Source organism: Lepisosteus platostomus, chromosome 22 (genome assembly GCF_059453375.1).
Source record: "Lepisosteus platostomus isolate fLepPlt1 chromosome 22, fLepPlt1.hap1, whole genome shotgun sequence".
Classification (NCBI taxonomy): Eukaryota; Metazoa; Chordata; class Actinopteri; order Semionotiformes; family Lepisosteidae; genus Lepisosteus; species Lepisosteus platostomus.
The window spans coordinates 13,739,964-13,762,086 of NC_142632.1; the positions used below are offsets into that span (position 1 = coordinate 13,739,964).

At 42.3% G+C, this 22,123-nt stretch overlaps 1 protein-coding gene across 2 annotated transcripts; it reads left to right on the forward strand.

Annotated features, from left to right (window-relative positions):
* Positions 1-2,662: 2,662 nt before the first annotated feature.
* ints2 (integrator complex subunit 2) lies at positions 2,663-21,971 on the forward strand. Of its 2 annotated transcripts, none has more exons than XM_088616393.1 (25): positions 2,663-2,818; positions 3,892-4,196; positions 4,431-4,569; positions 4,869-4,971; positions 5,342-5,455; positions 5,984-6,114; positions 6,628-6,801; positions 7,472-7,695; positions 8,316-8,441; positions 9,013-9,084; positions 9,673-9,787; positions 10,298-10,366; positions 10,582-10,716; positions 11,228-11,404; positions 11,932-12,040; positions 12,702-12,806; positions 13,301-13,465; positions 14,378-14,579; positions 15,252-15,377; positions 16,476-16,677; positions 17,178-17,432; positions 17,773-17,880; positions 17,988-18,093; positions 19,116-19,292; positions 20,033-21,971. In XM_088616393.1, exons 1-25 carry the CDS (start codon positions 2,741-2,743, stop codon positions 20,200-20,202), a joined length of 3,687 nt encoding a protein of 1,228 aa, XP_088472519.1. In that variant the 5' UTR covers positions 2,663-2,740; the 3' UTR covers positions 20,203-21,971. The 2 variants fall into 2 exon arrangements, with proteins under 2 accessions (XP_088472519.1, XP_088472520.1); XM_088616394.1 differs by having other exon boundaries at positions 2,664-3,011.
* Positions 21,972-22,123: the final 152 nt, after the last annotated feature.

Sequence of the window (22,123 nt, forward strand, 5' to 3'; positions counted from 1 at the left end):
ATGATTTCCTAAAAACAAAAAAGCAACATTGAGGTGGTAAAGTAGTTCTGTAGTGTACATTACTGACTTTTTTTTTTTGAGGGAGCATGAATAGGAACTTGCAGTCCATAAATTGCCATGTTTGATTTTTGTGTTTTTCATGGTAAAAAGGGGGTCAATAAGAGGTCAAACTGGAAACATTTTGAATGCTGGGTGGGCTTGACTTTTTGTTTGTACCAATGAATGACCCAAGTTTTAAACTTTAGTCTTCAAAGAACAGCTCTTGGTATTAAACTGATTTCCATACAACTCGTGTGTGTATATATATAAAAAAAAGCAGTGAGCCTTTTCTCCATTCTGAAAAAGCTTATTGAAAAGACATTGATGGAGGGCAAGATTGCAAAAAATTAGCAGAGCTACACTCTTTGTCATGGAGATCAGTGACTAATATTGTACTACAGTTGGATCCCTCTTATCTTGATTGCTCTGTATGCATTTCATATGTTTATCTACAAATTGCAAGTGGTGCTTGTGTTGAAGGTGAAGCATCTGCTAAGTCTTGCTTGGGCATTCATGTGAGTTTTTTCTCGCCAACAGCTACCTAATTAAAGAAGCAAACAAAACTGTTAATCACATATCTGTAAACATTTTTGTTATAATCTGGACCCCTTTTTCTCTACCTGAAGCTTTGCTTTCCTTCCCGGGTCCAAATGTTCAAATGTACTTTGTAGAACGATGGTTCTATGGAGGTCCAAGAAATTGCTAATGCATCAGTCAAAGTGTACATTTCTCATCTTTGGACTTATTCAGACAAGTGTTTTCACGATTGCCTCATTTTATCATTTTATTTTAAAATTCTATCATGGCAAATGTATCAAGTGTTGCATTACAGAATCACTGAAGATGCAAAATTATCATAACTACTAGACATCTTTTTGCATCTGTTGTCCACTGAGGGCTGAAAATTGAATTCAGAACAGTATAAGGTGTCAAAATGTGAACATGAAATCTTACCTTTTGTGGTGAGTAAGGCAATGCAGTGTCCAGTTTGAATTGCTTGGACCTATCATAGTCTTTTATTGTTGTTTTACTTTCTGATGTCATTTTGTTTACCATCTGCATAATGTTGTGAAATGTCTTAAATTTGCTTTAATCAGGAGTGCTTTCTTAAAATTCTAGTTTGGATATATATATTTTTTCCAGATGTTGTTAAAAGACAATTTTATGCTTTTATGACCACAATCAAATTGTAGTCTGAGGGGGGTTTATGGAGAAACACTAAAGCTACAGAGAGACCTGGAAGCTGAGAATTGTACAAATTGTGGTTAGAAATTTAAAAGACAAGAAAAAAGTTCATACTTTTTAAACAATTTCGGATGAAAAATAAAATAATTTATTCATAAAGTTTCCATTGTTTTGTCTTGTCATCATTTCCAAGCAAGACTTCTGTTAATGTGAAAACTTCCTGTTCTCTGGGATCAGTTATTCAGTGTCTCATTCTAACTTCTTGGACATTGTGTTCTGTGGAATATGATTTTCACCCTTCAAAGTCCACTGAATATGCACTGATTAATGCGTGAATGTGATCACACATTCATTTAAACCATTGGAGAGTGGAAAGTGAACTTGGCCAAAATCCACAGTGAATATGGCTGTAGAGTTGTATGAAACTTGAAAACTGTTTTAGATACTGTAAATCGTAATTGACATTGGTCTTGCATCACTGCAAGGGTTAAAATTACCCCCCTTGCATCCCCCTTTAAACGAGATGCGATATATTAAATAAAAAAATTGGTAATAGGTTTCAAATTTCATTCCTAACAGCTGCTGCACTGGAGGGACTGAAAGTAAATTAGAGGGGCTATTAATTGTCATTGCAAAATGCACCTGGGGTCCATCAATAACTTGGAACTCGGGAAGCAAGACCACTTGTGAGTCTGCTCACCCTTGCATAAAAATACATATTTTCTAAAACGATTTCAGACAGGAAGAGCACATTTTGTCCTCTCCGTGCTGAAACGCCAAGCGTCCTTGCGAGTGGTGTCAGCTCCGCTGATACACCTGGGTATATAGGTATAGCAGCTGTGGCACCAGAGCAGGACGGCCTGAATTGGGTGGGAAGATCTCGTCCCATCGCCGTTAACTTCATTTAGCCCAAGACGGCTCAGGGCTAGTTTCACTGGGGTAGACAGTGGCGTCCCAACACCGTGACCATTCCTTCTCCCTCCCACCTCAACCCAGTAGACGGACATTAAGATGTTGTTGTCTCTTTCCTTCTTTTATTCACTGTGCTCCAATTTTACTTTTTACTACCAATTTTATTTGTAGCATCCTTTTTGGCGTGTACAATAGCTTACACATCGTTTATTTTCCACATCGGCTAGGTCAGGTGGTTCCTAAAGGTTTGGATGTTTATAAATAGTGATGAATAGGCTGCGTGGTTCAAAGAATAGATTGCCTTATGTGACTGAGCCCTAGTGTTTTTACTGAGTTTTACCGATACAGACATATTTTATTCTGCGTTTTTACAGCATAATTGATAGCGACATTTAATTGTCACTCACTACTGTTCCGAGCCCCAGTATCCAATTTAAAGGGTCACACGTCTGGTACTGGCTTCTCAGAGTGTTGCTCGCTGTACTTCTCGTTTTACGACTTCTTCGTATTTTCCGCCCCCTGGCAAACGCAAATAACGCAGCGATGCCTCCCCTCGTCGCTTTCTCTTGAGCACTGTGCTGGAGTAGCTGTTAATTTCCAATGAATGAAAAGCGTGTTTTCTTGTGTACCCGGTAAAAAGACAACTCTTACTGAAGAGAAGGAATACAGCAAAAACGGACAGGTAAAAAAAAAAATCAAATATATGGATATAAAGTACCTCTTCTAGACAGTGGAAGCAGTAACGTTTTTCGAGATGAGGCGGCTATGAAACCTCGGAACCTCGGCACGGGGGATTCACGCCAGTCCGAGGATCTCGTTGGGTTGCAGGCCTCAACCGCTTCGTGGAAACAACAAAAAAACTAATTTTAAGTAAGGTAAGATGCACGTAGGAGCAGCGTAATAAACAAGAAGCAAATAAGAGTGGGTGTTCTTACCGTTTACATGTGGAATTCTGTAATTTTAATTAACACGGAGAGCTTGATAAATGATCGGAATAAAGCTACTAGCTCTTTCGGACCTGTGCGATGGTGACTCGGGTACAGCAGGAGTCGAAGCGAGTGTTGCAAAACTATATGCAGGATACACTCCTGAAAACACAGTTATTCCAAAAATATGTAGAGAGTGAAATTTATTAAATTTCTATCCATATCCTATTGAAAGGATAGTTAGAAATGGAAAAGTGTGTGCTTAGCTCCTAAAACTGCCGGTTCTAAATTCTGCGTCGTTATATTAATGTCCGGAGTAACTACAACCACCGAAACTTTACGATGATCTTCAAACGTCCTAGTTTTACAGCAAACGATTTTTTTTCCTGTCAGTATTCTAACAAAATTGTGTTTTATCGTGTTTTTTTAAACCAAACTGTACCTCAGGACAGCGTTGACAAATTTTATCGGTCATCGATGAATATCTTTTATTTAAGAAATACCGTACTGTACTGTAAAAGCGGGTTAGCATCAACATCAGGTTGTCCTTAACCAGACCTGGTTTAAATGTCTCATTTAGCGTCTATAGACTGACCAAGAGGTTCTCATCACAACTGCAGCAATTTTGCAACACTAGAAATCCTTTGTAAAACCCCAGGAAAACAGACCTTAATCATGCAGAAAATAAATAACATTTAGCGTTATCGATCAGCACTGACCTGACCCTGTGATGAAAAGCAAGTCTTTTTTATATAAAAAAGAGTTTCTCTCTCTCCCCAACCCAACACTTTTTCCTCTTTCCTCTCCTCTTTCCCTTTCACGGTCGAAGGAGCCCTCCAGGATGTCGGACTGCGCAGGTCTGCAGTTCGTGAGCCCCTACGCCTTCGAGGCCATGCAGAAGGTGGACGTGGCGCGGCTAGCCGCCCTGAGCGACCCCGAGCTGAGGCTGCTGCTGCCCTGCCTGGTCCGGATGGCCCTGTGTGCCCCCGCCGACCAGAGCCACACCTGGGCCCAGGACAAGAAGCTCATACTCCGCCTGCTGTCCGGGGTGGAAGCGGTGAACTCCATCGTCGCGCTGCTGTCGGTCGACTTCCACGCTCTGGAGCAGGACGCCAGGAAAGAGCAGCAGCTCAGGTAATGGGGGTGGTGCCCTACACCTGCCCCCAACCCCCTGCCCCCCCCCCCAATGGCATTGGTGGCCACCATTCATCCTGATATTGCACACAGCAAACACAGTAAGCTAGAGAACGAGCAGTCTCCTTTCAGAGGCCGGTGTACGACTACCCAGATTGTCTTGATCTGATGCTTTTCTCCCATTTCCCACGCCGACTGCGCGGTGACACCTGGTGTTTGTGTATTCCCTGACAGACACAAACCTGGTGGTGCCAACGGGGACAGCATCTTGGTATCCCAGCTTCAGCACGGCCTGACACTGGAGTTTGAGCACAGCGATCCTCTTAGAAGACTCAGGCTGGCACTCAGCGAATTGTTGGCTATAATGAACAAGGTAGGACGTTGGACTCTCTCGCGGGCCTGGCTGGTACACAGGAGCAAACCCTGCAGGATCTATAAACGTACCCTCTTCTTTTCTTCGTAACTGGATCTCCAACAAAATACCCTTTTAAATATCTAATTAAACATAAGTTGCAGCTCAAATAGGGTGAATATTACCTCCAGATAGACACACAGGATTACATTTTCCTGCAGTGTAATATTTGCCCGTTCACATGCAGTTGTGAAAGCCTGCAGACGTCCCCAGATGTACCTTTGTCATTTTGCAGCTCGGGATTTGATTTTGTCTTGTAGGTTTCAGACTCAAACGGAGAGTTTTTCTTAAAGTCTTCTGAGCTTTTCGAAAGCCCCGTGTATCTAGAAGAAGTGGCGGATGTTCTGTGTATTTTGCAAGCAGGTAGTACTTGATTCAATTTCTGATCTTCATTCGAGAACATCTTCATTCCAGAACACTAATAATCATGTTATGTTTGATACGCTGAAAGATTAATAAGTGCTGTCCTGTGCATTTTATTCAACTCTGTTGTGTCCTGAGTGGAACACTGAGAAAGGAACTGTAATGAGGAAAAACGTGTGAATTACTGTTGTCTTACAGCTCTATTCTCATAACTTTTTTTTAGAAAGAAATTTAATAGTGAATAGGAATTTTACACGAGCACAGGTAACAGCACAGGGCTGATTTTCACTAAACACAGATGAAAATTGAATAACACGCCATGTTAGGGTGTTGTTTCTGACAGCGTGGTTTTCCTCCCATGTTCGTGCAGAGCTGCCATCGCTGTTGCCCATCATAGACGTGGCAGAAGCGCTGTTGCACGTTCGCAATGGAGAGTGGTTCCTCTGCGTACTAGTGGCCAACGTCCCCGACAGCTTCAATGAAGGTAAAGGCCTGTTGATGGTGGTACTTTGTTTGTAGAGCTGCATGAGACGTTTATTCAGATATTCAGAATCACTTCTAGGAGTTAACTGATTTGTCAGGGACAGTTAATGTATTGACCATACATGGTTTAAAATGCAAGTGCCAACAGTGTTTAAATCATTGTGATTTTGTGTTGACTCCTATTCATCAGGGTGAGATCTGTTAATCACACCCTTGCTAGCTGCTGTCTGTAGAACACCATCTCACTTGTACATGTTGTTTTTCCAAGCACAAAACTGCCAACTTCAATATAATACCTTACCGATGGGGAGAAACAAAGATCTAATAGCATTTCGGTTGCAGTTGCCATCTTGGAGATTGCATTTATATCTGTAGGAGTGGACAAGTCTGAACGTTTTCCCCCCGTCGTTTCCTGTTGCGTCATGTAAAACGACTTGGATCTGTGCCGCGCGTGTGCCGAGCACACGTTGGTGTGTGCGCTGGGCCGTGTGTGCAGCGGTCGCGGGTGCCAACGTGCGTGTCTGGTCAGTGTGCAGGGGGCTGATAAAGAACGGGGAGCGGCAGGACGAGGAGAGCGCGGGCGGACGCCGCCGGACAGAGGCCCTCCGACAGCTCTGCCAGATGAACCCTTCCCAGGCCCTCAACATCCGCGCCATGGTGGTAGGGCATTTCTCTTCCTTCAGCAAGCCCGGGACTCCTGGCCAGTTAGGAAGTGAGGTTCACAAGGTCACCTGGTGCAGGACAATAGCCAGGAATCTAGAGAGGGCGGCTGTAGCTCAGCGGCCCCTATAAAATCTTTGGCATCTGAGTTTTTGCCATTTCGAGTTTTGAAAAACGCCCTTCTAAATGATCACAGTAAGAGTGTGAGCACTGTTTTTCTTTGTCATCTTGTACCCCACCCAATGATGCTAGTGTGTCTGATTTACAACACCCTTTTACCCCCTTTCACTCCCAGCTTGTTTCCCTCGTCTTGATTTCTCTCACTCTGGCCTTTAAGATATTCGCAGGAATCCCTTTAGGGGGCCCTGCGTACGCTACAGGTGTGTCTTCATAGTTTTACTGTAGATCTGTAAAACTGCAGAGATTCACAAGCAGCTCGGATGAGTGCGGTACCAGACAGACTCAGTTCAGCGAGCTGTGGTTCCCCTGGCTCTGGTTGTGCTGTGTGTGCAGGTGGAGGAGTGCCACCTGCCGGGGCTTGGGGTGGCTCTGACGCTGGACCACACCAAGAGCGACACCGCAGACGACGCCGTCAGCCCCCTGGTCTCCTTCGTCAGTGGCCTGTTGCTGGGCACCAACGCCAAGGTGCGGACGTGGTTTGGGATGTTCATCCGCAACGGCCAGCAGGTGGGTGGACCATACTCTGTCCCAAATTCGACATCCCTGGAGAGCGGGAGAGTGGAGTTTAAGTGTTCCCTAAAACAACTTCGTCTTGATCATTTTGTTGAAATTACGCGCGAAAGAGGTGTGCATCAGCTTGTTCCTGAATGATGGTGGTCTTTTTGTCTCGGCCTTTCACTGCAGTATGATGATGTTTCGATTGCTTTAAGTGCTTACTGGGATTGTTCATTTTATCCTCAGAGATTCATAACACATGCTGGACTGTGGCCCTCCAGGACCAGGGTTGGCCACCCCTGATAAGTGTAAACAGTTCCTGTATTTTTTTATCAGCCTTTGACAGGCGCTCCCTCGCCCTGAACCGCTTAGGCCCCTCCTGACTTATATAGTCTACATCACATGTGACCCATCCTGGTCCTGGAGTGCTGGTGTGTCTTCTGGTATTGTAGGTCTCTTTAAAGCTGCAGCACCTGAAGAGCTGAGAGAAGCTGTTAAACGGGTCCCTTTAAGCCAATAATGAGCTTATTTACATTGTCCATAGCTCAGATGGAATGAGAATTCAGAGGGACAGACCCAGACCCAGACTGGACAATGCTGGACTAGATGTATAAAGACCATGATCCCTCCAGAACCACACGCATTAAAGCTGTTCCTGTATGTAACTGTCCCTGTCTGTTAGAGGAAGAAAGAAAGCAGCTCCGTTCTGTGGCAAATGAGGCGGCAGCTTCTTCTGGAGCTGGTGGCCATCCTGCCCAGGTCGAGGAGCACTCACGTGCCCAACGACAGCGAGGGGGACCTGGAGCAGAGCATGTCGGCCTACTCCGGCCTGAGGGAGGAGCATGTGGTGAAAGCCAGCGCGCTGCTCAGGCTGTACTGCGCGCTCATGGGGATAGCCGGCCTCAGGTAGGGCCTGCCTGGGTTCGAGCACTAGCGTTTTGCTCACCTGCGACGTCCTGTCAGCTTAACATGGCTGGAAGACCAACGAAGAATGTTTCTCCCATATAGAAGTCATGGCTTTGAAACTATATGTGTAAATTAATTAAACGTGCTTGCTTATGGAACGTTTGTATTTTCGTTCCTCCCATGTGGGAAGGTAAACCTCAATCTTGAAGAGCTTTTGGTTGTTTTTGCAGTGATACACCTGGGACATGCCTCTGATCACTGTGATTTGCATCAGTAGAAGGTTTAGCATTTATGTAAGGACAGCTAAGGAATGTCAGAAATCTTACACATGGCCTCTAAAATAAACTCAGTATATTTAAAGAGTCTCCATTTTCTTTAACATCAGCAGTGTAGTTTCTCATTAAAGGTCCAGTGAGACTCCAAGCCGAAAAGGAATGTTTTGAAGCAGGGATCTGTTTTTTTTTAGGGGGAGTTCTTTTGGGTTCTTTTATTCCCGGTCCAGCAGGGGCGTGTTTTCTGGGGGTGGGTGTTGATGGCTGCGGGTTTGTCCCCTGCCTGGGCTGACCTGTGCCCCGGCGGCGAACTGAGCCGTTCTCCTGTACCCCGGCTGTTGTCGGCAGGCCCACCGACGAGGAGGCCGAGCAGCTCCTGCAGCTGATGACCAGCCGCCCCCCCGCCACCCCTGCCGGCGTGCGCTTCGTCTCCCTGTCCTTCTGCAAACTGCTGGCCTTCCCCACCCTTGTCAGGTAACCACCGGCAGCCCCGTTGTCATTGCATTCAGCACTGTGTGGGAGTGAGTGGGGAGATGCGTCTGAATGGCTGCAATGGGACAAGCAAATGATAATCCCATGCTAAAGAGAAGACAGAATAAAAGCAATGTTTCAGCTGCTGAGCTTTCTCCAGGTTTGATCGTTACTGACTTATGTGGGTATTCTCACAGACACATACAGGCAAGACCCAAGATGTGTTTTAGTGCATCATAAGTATTGCTACAAATTCCAATGCATAAAAACTTACTTGTTTCCCAAGAGCAATATGGGATTTGACAAGGATAATATTTTGTAAGATATTGAAATTAAAATGGAGTTATTTAAAAAAATAAAAAGTCTTGCATGTGTCTTTGCAGCTGTTTTAAAATGTGACTCACGATGCACTCTAATTATATTTGATCAGTCTGTTTCCTGAGAACTGTCAGTCCTTCAAGGAAATGTGAATGGCGCCAGTGAACATATTAGTACTTTGCAGATGTGAGATCATTGTTGTAGTCGTGCACATGATTCTGTATGCGAGTCTCACACACCCCTCTCCACTCTACAGCACTCCTGAGCAGGAACAGCTAATGGTGATGTGGCTCAGCTGGATGATTAAAGAGGAGGAGTATTTTGAGAGGTGAAGAAAGTTATTTTTGTTATCTTATGTGGAGCTTTTCTGGAGTGCGAGTCAGAGATCTAATGTCTCACCGACGTATTATGTGAAGGTTGAGAGATGATCAGGCTATGAGCTAGGAATCAAGGTGGCAAACGTAAAGGTTTGCTGTGAAGTAGAGGTACAGCTCTGGAGAAATGGTTCTAAAATATTTAAAAAAAAATCGTCCCTGCAAACATCTGTCCTTTTCAAAAACTCTGCAGCGGTTTTACAAACCTGCTAGTTAATAATTTGTTGCCATAACCACATCAGTAAAGACGTAGGTCTTGGGGCGTGATTTTAAAATCATGAGGGTACTCAAACGTGTAGTTTGTTTGCTAGTTAATAAAAGGGCTGTTGCCTTTACAGCGTGTACAGCTTTATATGTATTACGTAGTGTTGAAAAGCCTTTAATTAATCCTTTCGATGTGAAGTCATTTGGACCTTGTAAAGATTTGGGAGGGGGTAAATGTAGTGGCATAATCAGTTTATGAAGGCATGCTGTCTTCCCCCAAGGTCCAAAGATGTATTTTTTGTGGCTTATAAATCCTGGTCTTCTGTCTTGCATTTCAGCGCCGCAGGGGTCTCTGCTTCATTCGGAGAGATGCTGTTGCTGGTTGCCATGTATTTCCATAGCAACCAGCTCAGTGCCATCATTGAGTTGGTCTGCTCTACTTTAGGGATGAAGGTAATGTGGAAATCAATTTCCTGGCTAAAAACATTCCTCATGAGAAATGCAGTATGCATAACGCCCAAGTGCTGTCTGTTTCGATGGCCCTAGACAGGCAGGGACTTTGTCCCATTCTCCCTGCGCATGTGTGTTATTTTTAGCTTCTTTTTTGTGTTGTTTATTGAATTGCAGGGCTGCGGGACACTATTTGTGTTCATTTACCCAAACCTCAATTAGAGTTTCTTCTAAATGTACCTTTTGTTCTTTATTTGTTCAATTTGAGGACCTTGCTCTGAAAACATTAAATGAGTTATTTATTTTTTTTAAAGTTTGTTTTATTCAGGATACTTTTTGGAGTGAAAAAAGTTGTCTAAAATATGCTTCAGATCACTTTGTGGTCAGTTTTTCACAGGTTATATACACTTATTTTTTGCTATGAATGTTATCTTTTTGTGAGCTTTTTTTTACTCGCTTTAGTTCATGCACTTACCAAAGTCTTACTGAAAAATCGAATGTTTTTTCTTTTAGATTGCTATCAAACCCAGCTCCCTGAGTAAGATGAAGACCATTTTTACACAAGAAATTTTCACTGAACAGGTAGTGTATAATATTCTTTTACTTTATAATTTTCCTTTACAGTTCCATATTAGAATTTAAATGTTACATGTGTTGTCAGTATGTGTTAAAGTATAGCTTGACATTTCAAACTGAAGGTAAACTTTTAAGCTAAGTTCTGTAGTTTAAAAGATATAATCTGTTAAGGCGTCTTGTGAATGTGACTTGACTCCTGTCGTGGGATTGTGTTATTCTAGGTTGTAACAGCCCATGCAGTAAGAGTTCCTGTTACCAGCAACCTGAGTGCCAACATTACAGGTTTTCTGCCCATCCACTGCATTTATCAACTTCTAAGAAGCCGAGCGTTCACAAAGCACAAAGTTTCTATCAAGGTATTCTTTGTATGAATTTTGATTTAAAGCAACAGCCATTTACTTTCTAAAAATGAGATTTTATTTTCTTTTAAGCATCGCAGTTTAAATCAGTAAGGCATGTTATATGATTCAGCCCTGAAAATAATATCCCACGTCTCTTAAAAAATGTTCCTACAAATACATTTTGACCAAGGGAAAAAATGTGGGACATTTATGGACAAGTAATTTTCCCTTCTCCGCACGTTTCCAACTTTTCCTTTTGCCAGGATTTATACTATTGGCTGTGATACAGGTCAGTGTAAGTGTACGGTATGTCCAGAAAGCACTGCATTTAACAGCAATCAATAGTATTGTACACTCAAATTTTCCACGAATGTTTCCATTTACTGTGTAAATTTTAATTTCTGACCTCTTTGTTGTTTTTTTACTATGAGTCATTAAATGTTACACCGGTGCCAGACTGAGGAACTTGTTTTAAACTTTTAGCTGGATCTCGATTGCTTAATGAAACTTTCTTTTTGTGTCCCAGGACTGGATTTTCCAGCAGATGTGCGAGACCACCACCCCGCTGCACACTCAGCTGTTGCCCCTGATTGACGTCTATATCAACTCCATCCTGACGCCCGCCTCCAAGGCCAGCCCTGAGGCCACCAACCAGCCCATCACGGAGCAGGAGATCCTCAACGTCTTCCAGGGCCTGACTGGGGTACGCGTGTCCGATACCAGCAGTACGCTTGGCTTGTCCCGAGAGCAATGTTCTGGTCCAGACCCGCCGTTTCTTTGTGCTGTTGAAGCCCTCCCCCTCGTGTAACACTCGGCCCAGGCGGTCATCTTCTTTCGTGTTTCTCATCTCCCCGTTCTCATGTCACGCGGCCCAAGTTGAGATCGAAGTATTCTGACGATATAACTCACCCTCTTTGAATAAGCAGGAAGCTAGATTTGATGGTTTGAATGAATTGACCTTTAGCGCTTCTTTTAAATGGAAAATAATGCACTTCTTGAATTTAGACTAAAAATATAAGAATCATCTTTTCTTCCTGAAGGCCATTGACAACTGTGCTATTAAGAGCACTGTTTTGTTCTGTTTTTTGTATTGTGACCTTAGAGCAGTGTTGACTTGCGATGGAGACCATAGCTGTACCAGTTGACAATAAAAGGTAATATTGGGAGAATGTGCTTTCATGTAACACAGTGTAATTTCAGTTGTGTTGTCGGATTTACTTTTGGTTTCAGAGGGAGAGCAGTCGCATTCGTTCACGTTACAATATCACGACTCAGTTGCTGGTGCTGTATTACATCTTGTCGTATGAGGAAGCTCTTCTGGCAAACACGAAGTCATTGGGTATGTACACGGCAGCGTTCATCTTAGCAGTGGTTTGCAGGGGCTCTGGTCATTTACAGTTGGGAATGGTGAAAAAACGACGAATTAACTTTGTAAAACTCCTCGTCGCTCAGCCAGATGCATACATTTTAACAGGCAGGAGAGAAAAAGATGGGCTCTGCCCTTCAATTTTATCTTTCATTTAACTTCATCAATCTCTGGCCCAGTGACCTGTTTTGTTGCCAGGCTGTTAGAAATAAATCATGGTTGTTAGTTTTTCTCTCCTATGTCGTTATGAATTAGTAACACAGTTGCCATATTTCTCACTGTATTTCTATAGCCACGTCTGTGGTTTTATTTGAAAAGCTCCAGAGGTTTTTGAATGATCCTATCCATCTTGATACAGTTCTGGTTATATTGCATTTTATAAATTGTAGTAGTGGGTATTTATGCTGCTAATATCTCAAAGAAAGAATCAAATCAATCCTGGTAATAAAACAGTACACAGCACACCAGTTGAAAAATTGCTGTACACCGATAAAAGCAGGATTTATTTCTCCTGTTCCTCCGAGACTAATTTCTTTAATAGTGGCTGTGGTAAGGTGATTTGAAATTGGTAATAGTGCGCCCTGCTTTATTTTGTGAAGAATTTGTGAAAGGGAGTAATCTGTTATTGTTACAGCTCTCATGCAGAAGAAGCCAAAGTCATATTCTGCTGCACTGATGGACCAAATTCCTATTAAGTATTTGATCCGTCAAGCGCAGGGACTCCAACAGGAGCTGGGTGGTAAGTGTCTGTGAGAACAAACCCACCCAATCATGACACTTTTTAGTCTTTCGAAGTTAATTTAAGTGGTAATCGAACATAGTAAGTTTGAGGTCGGCTTATGAAACACGTTTTCTTTTTTTTTTCTTTCTTCATTTGCATGAAGATGAACAGATGTACTCCATCCTGTCAGAAATAAGAGACGTCCCTTCATGTTTTTTTGCTGTAATGGAATTCATAGCTTCTAACCCCTCAGTTGCAATTAATGGTCAGGTGTCATTTTCCAGGCACAGGGCAGAGCTACACATATTTCCAAATTATTTCTCATTAAAAATTGTTGAAATCGTCTTGTAGAGATCCCTGTTTTTGCAATAGATTCTTAAGCTTTCCGCCCTGTACTGGATGGAAAAAAAAGGCAATTCTGAATAGAATTTATATGACCCCTTTATTCACTCCTTATACTTTGAGACCCTTATAGGTGCAGTCAGTTCTTACTCACTGTGTGCTTTGTGAAGGGCTGCACTCTGCTCTTCTGCGCCTTCTGGCAACCAACTACCCACACCTGTGCATGGTGGAGGACTGGATCTGCGAGGAGGAGATCACCGGCACGCGCCCGCTGCTCCGGAGGATGCTGCTGACCAGCACCGCCAGGAAATACACACAGAAGCAGCTTAAAGATGGTAACGGATTTCTCGCTCCAGTGTCCACATCTTGCAGTTCTCCTGTTTAAGCCAGACCTTTTAAAAAGCAATAAAACGAGATCTATTGCTACTATTTTGACTACATAATTGCAGTTGTCAAAGTCAAATTAAGAGGACATAGCTTTGGCTGTTTCTGTGATTCCAGACATCGTGGGGGGAAAAACAATCAGTGAAAGAGAAAAACCAAACAATTCTGATGCCGTATCTCATATAGAGGAACGGGACATGTTTGTGCTTTTAAGTGTAATTTAATGCTACTGGTTTGTGTCTTTTCTCCCAAAGTAACGCCTACATTGATTCTTACTTCTTATTGTCGATACATTCTAAGAAGCACTATCATTACTAACAGCTGCAGTACACTGTAGACCAGTGTTTCCCAATCCCTGTGCTGTAAGACAGTAGTGCTGCTTTCAGTAATGGAAATACCTTACATGTCAGTTTAAAATGTTGGTGTTCGCAGTTGAAAATGATCACTTGATATGACATCCCCCAGCACCGGAAATCGGTTTAATAAAATAAGCTTGACTGATGATGACAAATCAGAAAAAAACTTTTTTTTTTTCCCCATTTCTTGCCGTTTCCTTTGAGGACAGGGGGCTCTAGCGTCTTTCCTGCTCAAAGACCACGTGAAAATGCAAACGGAGACGAATCGTTTCAAAGGGCTATCATTCCACAATCCCTTTTCCAAGACGATTGTATAAGTGTGTCTTCTGCATGATGGAGACTGAAGGATTGTGTGACTTTATTATTGTTATTGTGGCAGCTGACCTTTGCAGTGCTCGGTGAAAATATATCTCTGGCCTAAGCCTTTGTGATAAGTGGCTCATTTAAAATTCCATTCCGGAGCCCTGAGTATTAACCGGAATCCTAATGAGCTTCCCTTGCGCTCAGCATTCCAGATGGTGCCATCCAGCAACATTCATTTGATGCAGATCCTGGAGCACTTGGCCCTGCTGCCTGCCAGTGATCTCATCCCCTACGCAGAGGTGCTGGTGTCCGACATGAGCCTGCTGCTCACGGAAGGAGTCTCCCGGAGGATTCTCCAGACTGTCAATAAGCTCTGGATGGTTCTGAACACCGTCATGCCCAGGAGGTTAGTAGCGTGCGTGTGGAATGTCGTTTGTATTCGGGTGTTATTCCTGGCAGCAGGAGTGGGTGGGTTGACCGTAGTTGCATTGCAAATGACCAGAACCCATCAGTTTTGACTTGTTAATGACCAGTTTAGCCATCCAAAAATACACAATGAGGAACGTTCTCCCAGGGGGAAATTTATATCCAGGAATAAAACATTTGTAGACTGGAAACTGTACTTTTTAACAAGACCATAAAGTACAAGTGAAAGTTAGATTTGCGTTTTTACCCTGAGCACTGTGGCTGCCTCTGGGGTGTGGGAGGGGTGACATGAAATGAATTTCAAAGCGTTGCTAGAATGTCACCCTTTGAAGTTCCCATTGATTTATGTCAGAAATCCAGTAAAAATAAAACCCTCTTTCTTCAGTGAAAAATTAAATTGTGGAACACGCTGGGTATATTTATAAATGCATTAAAAATTTGGTGGACCAGTGTGAACCATTTGGTTAGCTCATGAATGCAAAAGTTTTGGATATAGATTGAAACAAAGTCTCATCATTAGTAGCCCTGCCTTTAAAATTTAGATGAATGCATTATCATTACTGGAGCCAAATTACACATAACTGCTATTGCTTGGAATTTCACTTATTCTGCATGAACCGTAGTTGTATCAGTTTACTTTTTGTTTCTTAAGGTTGTGGGTGATGACAGTGAATGCACTTCAGCCCTCGGTGAAATTAACGCAGCAGCAGAAATACACCCAGAATGACCTAATGATTGACCCTCTGATTGTGCTACGGTGTGACCAGAGAGTTTACAGGTGCCCCCATCTCCTTCTCCTCCGACATTCTTCTGTGGTATCATTAAGAAGCTGTTTACTCCTCCAGGGGTGGAAATCCATACTGATCCGCCTCAGAGCAGTACGAATCCAGTACTGTAAACAGAATACCACATTGATGGTATTGCAAAGAAACAAGAGAAATTAAAGAATCAGAATCACTTTTATTCGCCAGTACGTGTCAGGTACAGGAATTTGGAACCTGCTAAATCCAAAACCCACACAGGTGCAAAAGGAGCATCAACATTACTGACATAGTTACATTGGACAATATACAAAAGATGTGGGAGTCATAACAGAGTCACAGTATGTTCTCACAGTATGGAACATGTAGACATTACAGTACATAAGGAAAATGGTTATCTACATGTTATCAGCTTTGAAACCTCATTGTGTAAGTGTTCTGCACAATTCAAAAGTGGACAATTACACACATGCACTACTTTGCACCATTTTGACTTGGAGAATAGTCAGAGAATATAGGGCAAGGTGTGTTTTTCGATCAGACTTTCTTACAAAAACATTAAAAATATTCTCTGATTCAGGAGTTCTCAGTTCTGGCCCTGAAAGCTCACAGATCTGCTTCTTTGCATTCCAGCTGAACTTGGTTACACAGTTTAACTCATTGATCTTTGATTGATTGATGACTGATTCGTAGTGTTAGGCTGTATGAAGCTTTTAAACATGTAGGAGTACCCTTTTAACTATTGCATTTCATAACTAACACATGAAATGCCTACTGAGTAGAAATAAAATGTGCAAATGTTCAAATCTTGTTTGCTCAATTAAGTCTTTAAGCTCAGATGGAATGAAACCACACCGGTATTTGAACCCCACGGACCAGGATTGAGAATCCCTGTTCTAGTCAGCCCATTAACTACTGAACAAGGTTGAGCTGAAGGTCTGCAGCACCTAAAGAACTCTGGCCTGGTGCGTGATGTAATATTTGCTCAAAGGTGAAAAGAGCAAAGATCCTAAAGCATAAGACCACCAGTTGTTTGTGTGCAAGAAAAAAAAGGAACTAAGCTGCTAACATTTTATTTTAAACCAAATTGACTTATTACATTCTTCTAATCGTAGATGTCCCCCGCTAATGGACATCACCCTGCACATGCTGAATGGCTACCTGCTGGCATCGAAGGCCTATTTAAATGCCCACCTGAAGGAGACGGCCGATATTGACAGGCAGACCCAGACAGTCTCCAGTCTGGGCTTGGTAGGGCAGCCAGACACCCCAGAGGTGACAAGAGAGGAGCTCAAAAACGCTTTGTTAGCTGCCCAGGTAATCTTTTCTAGGATTCCTTATCAACATGTAGTTTATTCATTCGAATTACTATTGAGTCAAAACCAAAAGAATTGTGTTTATGTTTGTGAGTACTATGGTGTTATTAAAATACATCGATTTTTTTATTGTCCATACATTAATGGGCGGAGCAGTGGCACTGTGGCTAAGGATCTGTATAAATGGCTGACCCTGCACTCTGACCCCAAGCTTCTCTCTCCCTGTCTGTGTGCCTGTGTGTCTCATGGAGAGCAAGCTGGGGTTGCAGCAAGAATCTTTCCAAATAAGGTGACGTTCATATTGAGTCAGGTCATCCTACCTGCCTTGTTAGGCGAGACAATGAAATGAGAGCTTCAAAGCTGTTTGGCTGTGTTTTTGCCAGTCACGATTAAGATAAATAGCAAGTACAACAGCCACATCTGTTCCACCCAGCTATCTATCAGAGGCCTGGCTCTCAGCCACCACATTGACAGCCTCCATACATCTTGTCTGTGTTCCAGGACAGCACCGCGGTTCAGATCCTGCTGGAGATCTGCTTGCCCACCAGCGAGGAGAGGGGAGAGGGGGGCAGTGTGGAGAACTCTCCCAAGAGCCTGAAACAGGAAGAGCCTGGCACGTGCCAGCCTGAGGGGGGCGCAGAGGGGCAGGGCGGGGGCCTGCTGAGCAACTTGCGAGAGGTCCAGTGTCTCATCTGCTGTCTGCTCCACCAGATGTTCATCGCTGACCCCAACATAGCTAAACTGGTTCACTTCCAGGTGCATGTTTTGCCTGCTTAAAGATGCAACAGCCCGTCTGGAAATATAGCCCAGGCTTCCAAGTGTTATTCAGTATTAATTGGCACATAAAGCAGATTGCTTGTAAAAAAAGCATGGGAATTCGGATAAAGACATCAGTCACAAAAGGGTTACTGAAGGCCTTCATTTTTTTTTTCATCAGCTTCATGTGCCATATTTAGACTCATACTTAAGTCTGCCAAATGTTTTGCAAGTTGCACTTTAGATAAATGTAGTTCAGCTGTGAAAAGTGTTAGCTCTGTAGATAATACAAGCAGTGCTGTAATGTACCCTGTTCAAGAAAATGTCTTTGTGTTCTCAGGGATACCCACAAGAACTACTTTCCTTGACTGTGGCTGGCATCCCATCTATGCACATCTGTCTAGATTTCATTCCTGAACTTCTGGCACAGCCGCAGCTTGAGAAACAGGTCATGCAAAAACCTTACTGTATTTTGAGACATTAACATGTTTTATTTTGTTGATTTTGTTTTTTCTGTGTTCCATATGAAACCATTTTTCCTTTGTGATTCTACAGATATTTGCCCTCCAGCTCCTGTCACACTTGTGCACACAGTACGCCCTTCCTAAATCCCTCAGTGTGGCTCGGTTAGCTGTCAGTGTCATGGCCACCCTGCTTACAGGTAATGCTTTGACTTGCTCTTTGTGCTTTAGATAAGATGTTCAGCAAACCAGTATTTTAATCCAAAAGGATGTCCGTGTTTGCAATACAAGGTTGTTCTGTCATGCCGATGAGACATAACCGGCAACAGTAGTTTACAGTCCATGGAATCAACCATCTGTGCAGCTAAATATACCATAGACAATGCAAGAGAAAACTTGCAACGAAAAGACACTTCTCTGTTTGATGCATGATGTCTGTCGCAGTCTTGTCTTGTATATTAATAGATGCCAGTGGGTCATAATTGTACTACAATTGAAGGATTTGCTGTGGCTGTTAGAAAGCTGATTAAGAAGATCTTATTGCCTTGGATTAAATAGTCCTAGATTAGAAATTGTGAGTGTCAGTGAACATAATAAGATACATCTTTTTTTTTCCCTTCTGTATTCAGCATATTAATACTGCCTCCCTGTGGACTGTTTGACTCAGTACAGTGTGAGCTAATTTCAGGATTAATTTTCACCTTTGTGAAAAGTCCAAATTATTATACAGCACCAATGTTCTCCAAGATGTTTGCAAAAAAATAATGCATACAGTTCCAGACAAAAAACTCTGCTTTAAAAGGACTGTATTTAAGATAGCGTGTAGTCTGTGAATGTCCATGCTATCATTTTCAATAACCACATTATCCTTAGAGTATTACAGCGAGTTGGAACCTAGCCTGACATGTTCATGGGGTGAGGTGGGACTGTGGTTTAGATGGGAATCCAGTCCAGCACAGGGCAGGCACACACGTGCAGGTGGAGGGCAGTTCAGAGAAGCCAGGTACCCTGGACAGCAGGTCATGAGAGGATGGAAAGAATCCGGAGTGCAGAACTAAACACCAGGATAACATAATTGAACCCGGGACCCAGGAGCAGTGATGTAGGAGTTCCAATTCCCAGACCATCCTCGGCAAAGGTGTTAAAAATGCTTCTCTACTTGTAGAGGAAGGAGCGCACTGGAAGAAGGGTGTATGTTGTTAAGATGGAGTTTCTTTTCCAGTTCTTACCAAGGCGAAGAGGTATGCGTTCTTCATGCCCACTTTGCCCTGCCTGGTGTCGTTCTGCCGTGCCTTCCCCCCGCTGTACGACGACGTGGCCCTGCTGCTGGTCCAGGTGGGGCAGGTTTGTGCCTCAGACGTGGCCACCAAGGCCAGAGATGTGGACCCCCTCATTGCAAGTGAGTAATTTCACTGCTCAGTTTTATTTTTCTTTCCTAAACAGCTTTGTTTTTCAACTTTGTTTATTAAAGATGGTCTCACACCACGTGTGCCCTGCTCTCCAGTCTTGAGCCTCATTGAGAAATTTTGGAATGAGTCAGGGAAGACACGTGGCATCTAGGGCTTAGAGAGCAGGGAACAAGCACGTGCTGCTTGTCCAGGCTGTGTGAGAGGAATGGGACATCTCATGACATGAGTCTGCAACTCGGGAGTACAGAAGTACAGAACACCTTGTGCCACTAACCTGAGACTGTCCCTGTACACCTGCTGTTGATCAAGGTTTATCAGCATAATGGACTTACTTATTCCAAGTCTGTTAAATTAAATGTCTGTGCAGCTGCTAAGAAAAACTTGATTGCGAATTTGTCACGGTTGTAAGTGAAATGTTTCACTATAAATATTGTATAGTATTGTAACATTCTCTCGTTAACATTCTCTCATCTGTTAGTAATATAGAAATATTGAGTTAAAAGGCATCTAATTTAATTTCAAAGCTGAAGGTTTTTTTTTATTTTTTTATCTTTAAGAAGGAAGAAATTGCACCTTTTTTTCATCCTAAATGACCCAAAGGGATGCCGCAGTAATCTGTAAGAGGCTTTTACGGTCTGCCTACAGACGAGATGCTTTGGTGCGCCACACTTGATCGGAAGGCATTTCCAGTTTCATCCTGCACGTCTTACAGTCTCGTTATCTATCGCAGGGCTGCAGCACTTGAAGGACAAACCGGCTGACGTGGCTCTGATTTCAAAGGCGATTCTTCATCAAAGACTAGCTGGAGAGCTGGTCTCCACTGACCCAGATGTGAGGCTGTGCTACCTCATTGAAGCCACCTTCATGGACATAATTAACACGACGCTCAAGGGGGTGTAGTAAATCCAACTTAAATGAGACAAACTGCTTTTGTCTTGGAGACAAACGCCCAGCAGAGCGCTTGTAATGAACTTTTAATATTTATAATAGCAGGCAAGACGAGCTGGTTCTTCACAGGAGCATTGGAGGAGCATGCCATGTATTAATGAAAGCATACTTTACTTAAGTACACGTTGCACAATTATTGTTTTTTTAAGGAGCAAAATATGATCCACTTTTATTTCCTACTAGGGGAAGATATGCAAACACTCCTGATGTTGGACACAGGAAAGGAAATTTCATTTTCTCACTCACTTTTCATCACATTTTACTGTTGTGACTTGTAATACAGATGAGCAGAGCAAATATTTGCAGATCTTCCCTTGCATTTTTATGCACACCTTTCTTCAAAGCCCAGAGTGATACTGGAGTTTGGCTTCAGGTATGGCAATATATTTTTTATTTAAAAATGGACTTGCAGAGCCTGTAAATGAACAAGCAGAAGTTAATACCACATGCAAAAAACGTAAAGCAAGATGAAGAGAACATTTCAGATGTGGACCCTTGTTTAGTTGTGTAATTGGAGCCGACAGTGTTAACCTGTTCAGTTTCACACGAAATAACATTATTTACAGATTATAATGTCGAGTTTTACTCACATGATTTTGCAGTTTTAACATTTTATACTGAGAGACATTAAAAACAGAATAAATGGGTACAAGTTTTAATATCTCTCACTACACATATTTATTACTCATTAAAAATGCGTTTTGTGGTTTTTTTAAAAAAAACATAAGGTCCTGACCACAAACTCATCTTTGCCTTTAAAAGAAATCATTTAAAAAAAATCGAAACAGCTAATGCAATTCATGTAGGTTATTTTCCATATTAGAAGAGGAAGTGAATATATTAGAAATAATTGTGCTTCCTTTCTATTTTTCTTCTGCTCTTCTAATTGCTTTTGAATCATCTCTTAGAGTCTTGTGCTAGCCATGTGGGCTGTTGCATTACGTGCCCAGTGTATAGCTAGTTATGTAAGTGCAAAGGTTAGTGTGTGGTTCTGTGTGTGATCTGTAACAGAGTAGGTAATCTAGCCCAAGGTAGAAGATATCGGCACTATATGTGCCTCCGTTGCATGTTGAAATTTTACACAAATGCAGTGAGATTGTTCTGCTGTGAGTCTGTACATGGGATTCAAGTTCATTTTTATTTTGAAAAGAGATCAACAAGGTTTTGATCAATGAACTTCAGTTTTTACAGTTATAAAATACATTTTTATAGAGTAATCTGTCAGTCATTTTTTTTGCTATAAAACAAACCCCCCATGACACTTCACCGGATACTTTTTAACTGCTAATTTCTGGGCAAATTTGTACTTAACGTTTAGGTGCATTTTACAGACATTTGCCATCATGAGCTACTGATAAACACTTATATTTTTTCAGTTTTTTTGCTGCCTCCTAGTAGGTTCATTATTTTTTGCCACTACTTTCTGTCAGATGTTCAAGGTGAACAAGGTGAGAATTTAGAATTAAGAACTTTTAAAACTTTTTTGTGCTTTTTATACCCAGAGATCTGCTTATTGTATATAAAGGGGAATCAGAAGTTGTTCTTCATGCTGGATTTATCTGTATCTGCTTGTAAAGGGACTTGTCTTTAACACTGGACTTAGTAACACTTAATGATATACAGCATTTCCTCAGCCTCATTTCTCAGCCTGTCAATACTTCAGTACCCAATGAAGGGATGTTTGTTTTTTCAACTTTTCTAATAAAAGGATATTAAATCTTGTTGTCATTCACGCAAATTATCTTTTCAAGACACCATATTTTTTTACCTTAAAAAGTATGTTTCATTTGTATTGTTTACTTGGTTATTTTTTAGAAGTTAAAAAAAACATTTGACATCACCGTACATTTTCTTGTCTGTGGTGTTTAAGTAC

Coding starts and splice junctions, on each gene's coding strand:
- ints2 (XM_088616393.1), top strand. CDS start 2,741: ATGAAAAGCGTGTTTTCTTGTGTACCCGGTAAAAAGACAACTCTTACT. Junction 6,802..7,471: donor TCATCCGCAACGGCCAGCAG/GTGGGTGGACCA, acceptor CCTGTCTGTTAG/AGGAAGAAAGAAAGCAGCTC. Junction 14,580..15,251: donor AACACCGTCATGCCCAGGAG/GTTAGTAGCGTG, acceptor TTGTTTCTTAAG/GTTGTGGGTGATGACAGTGA.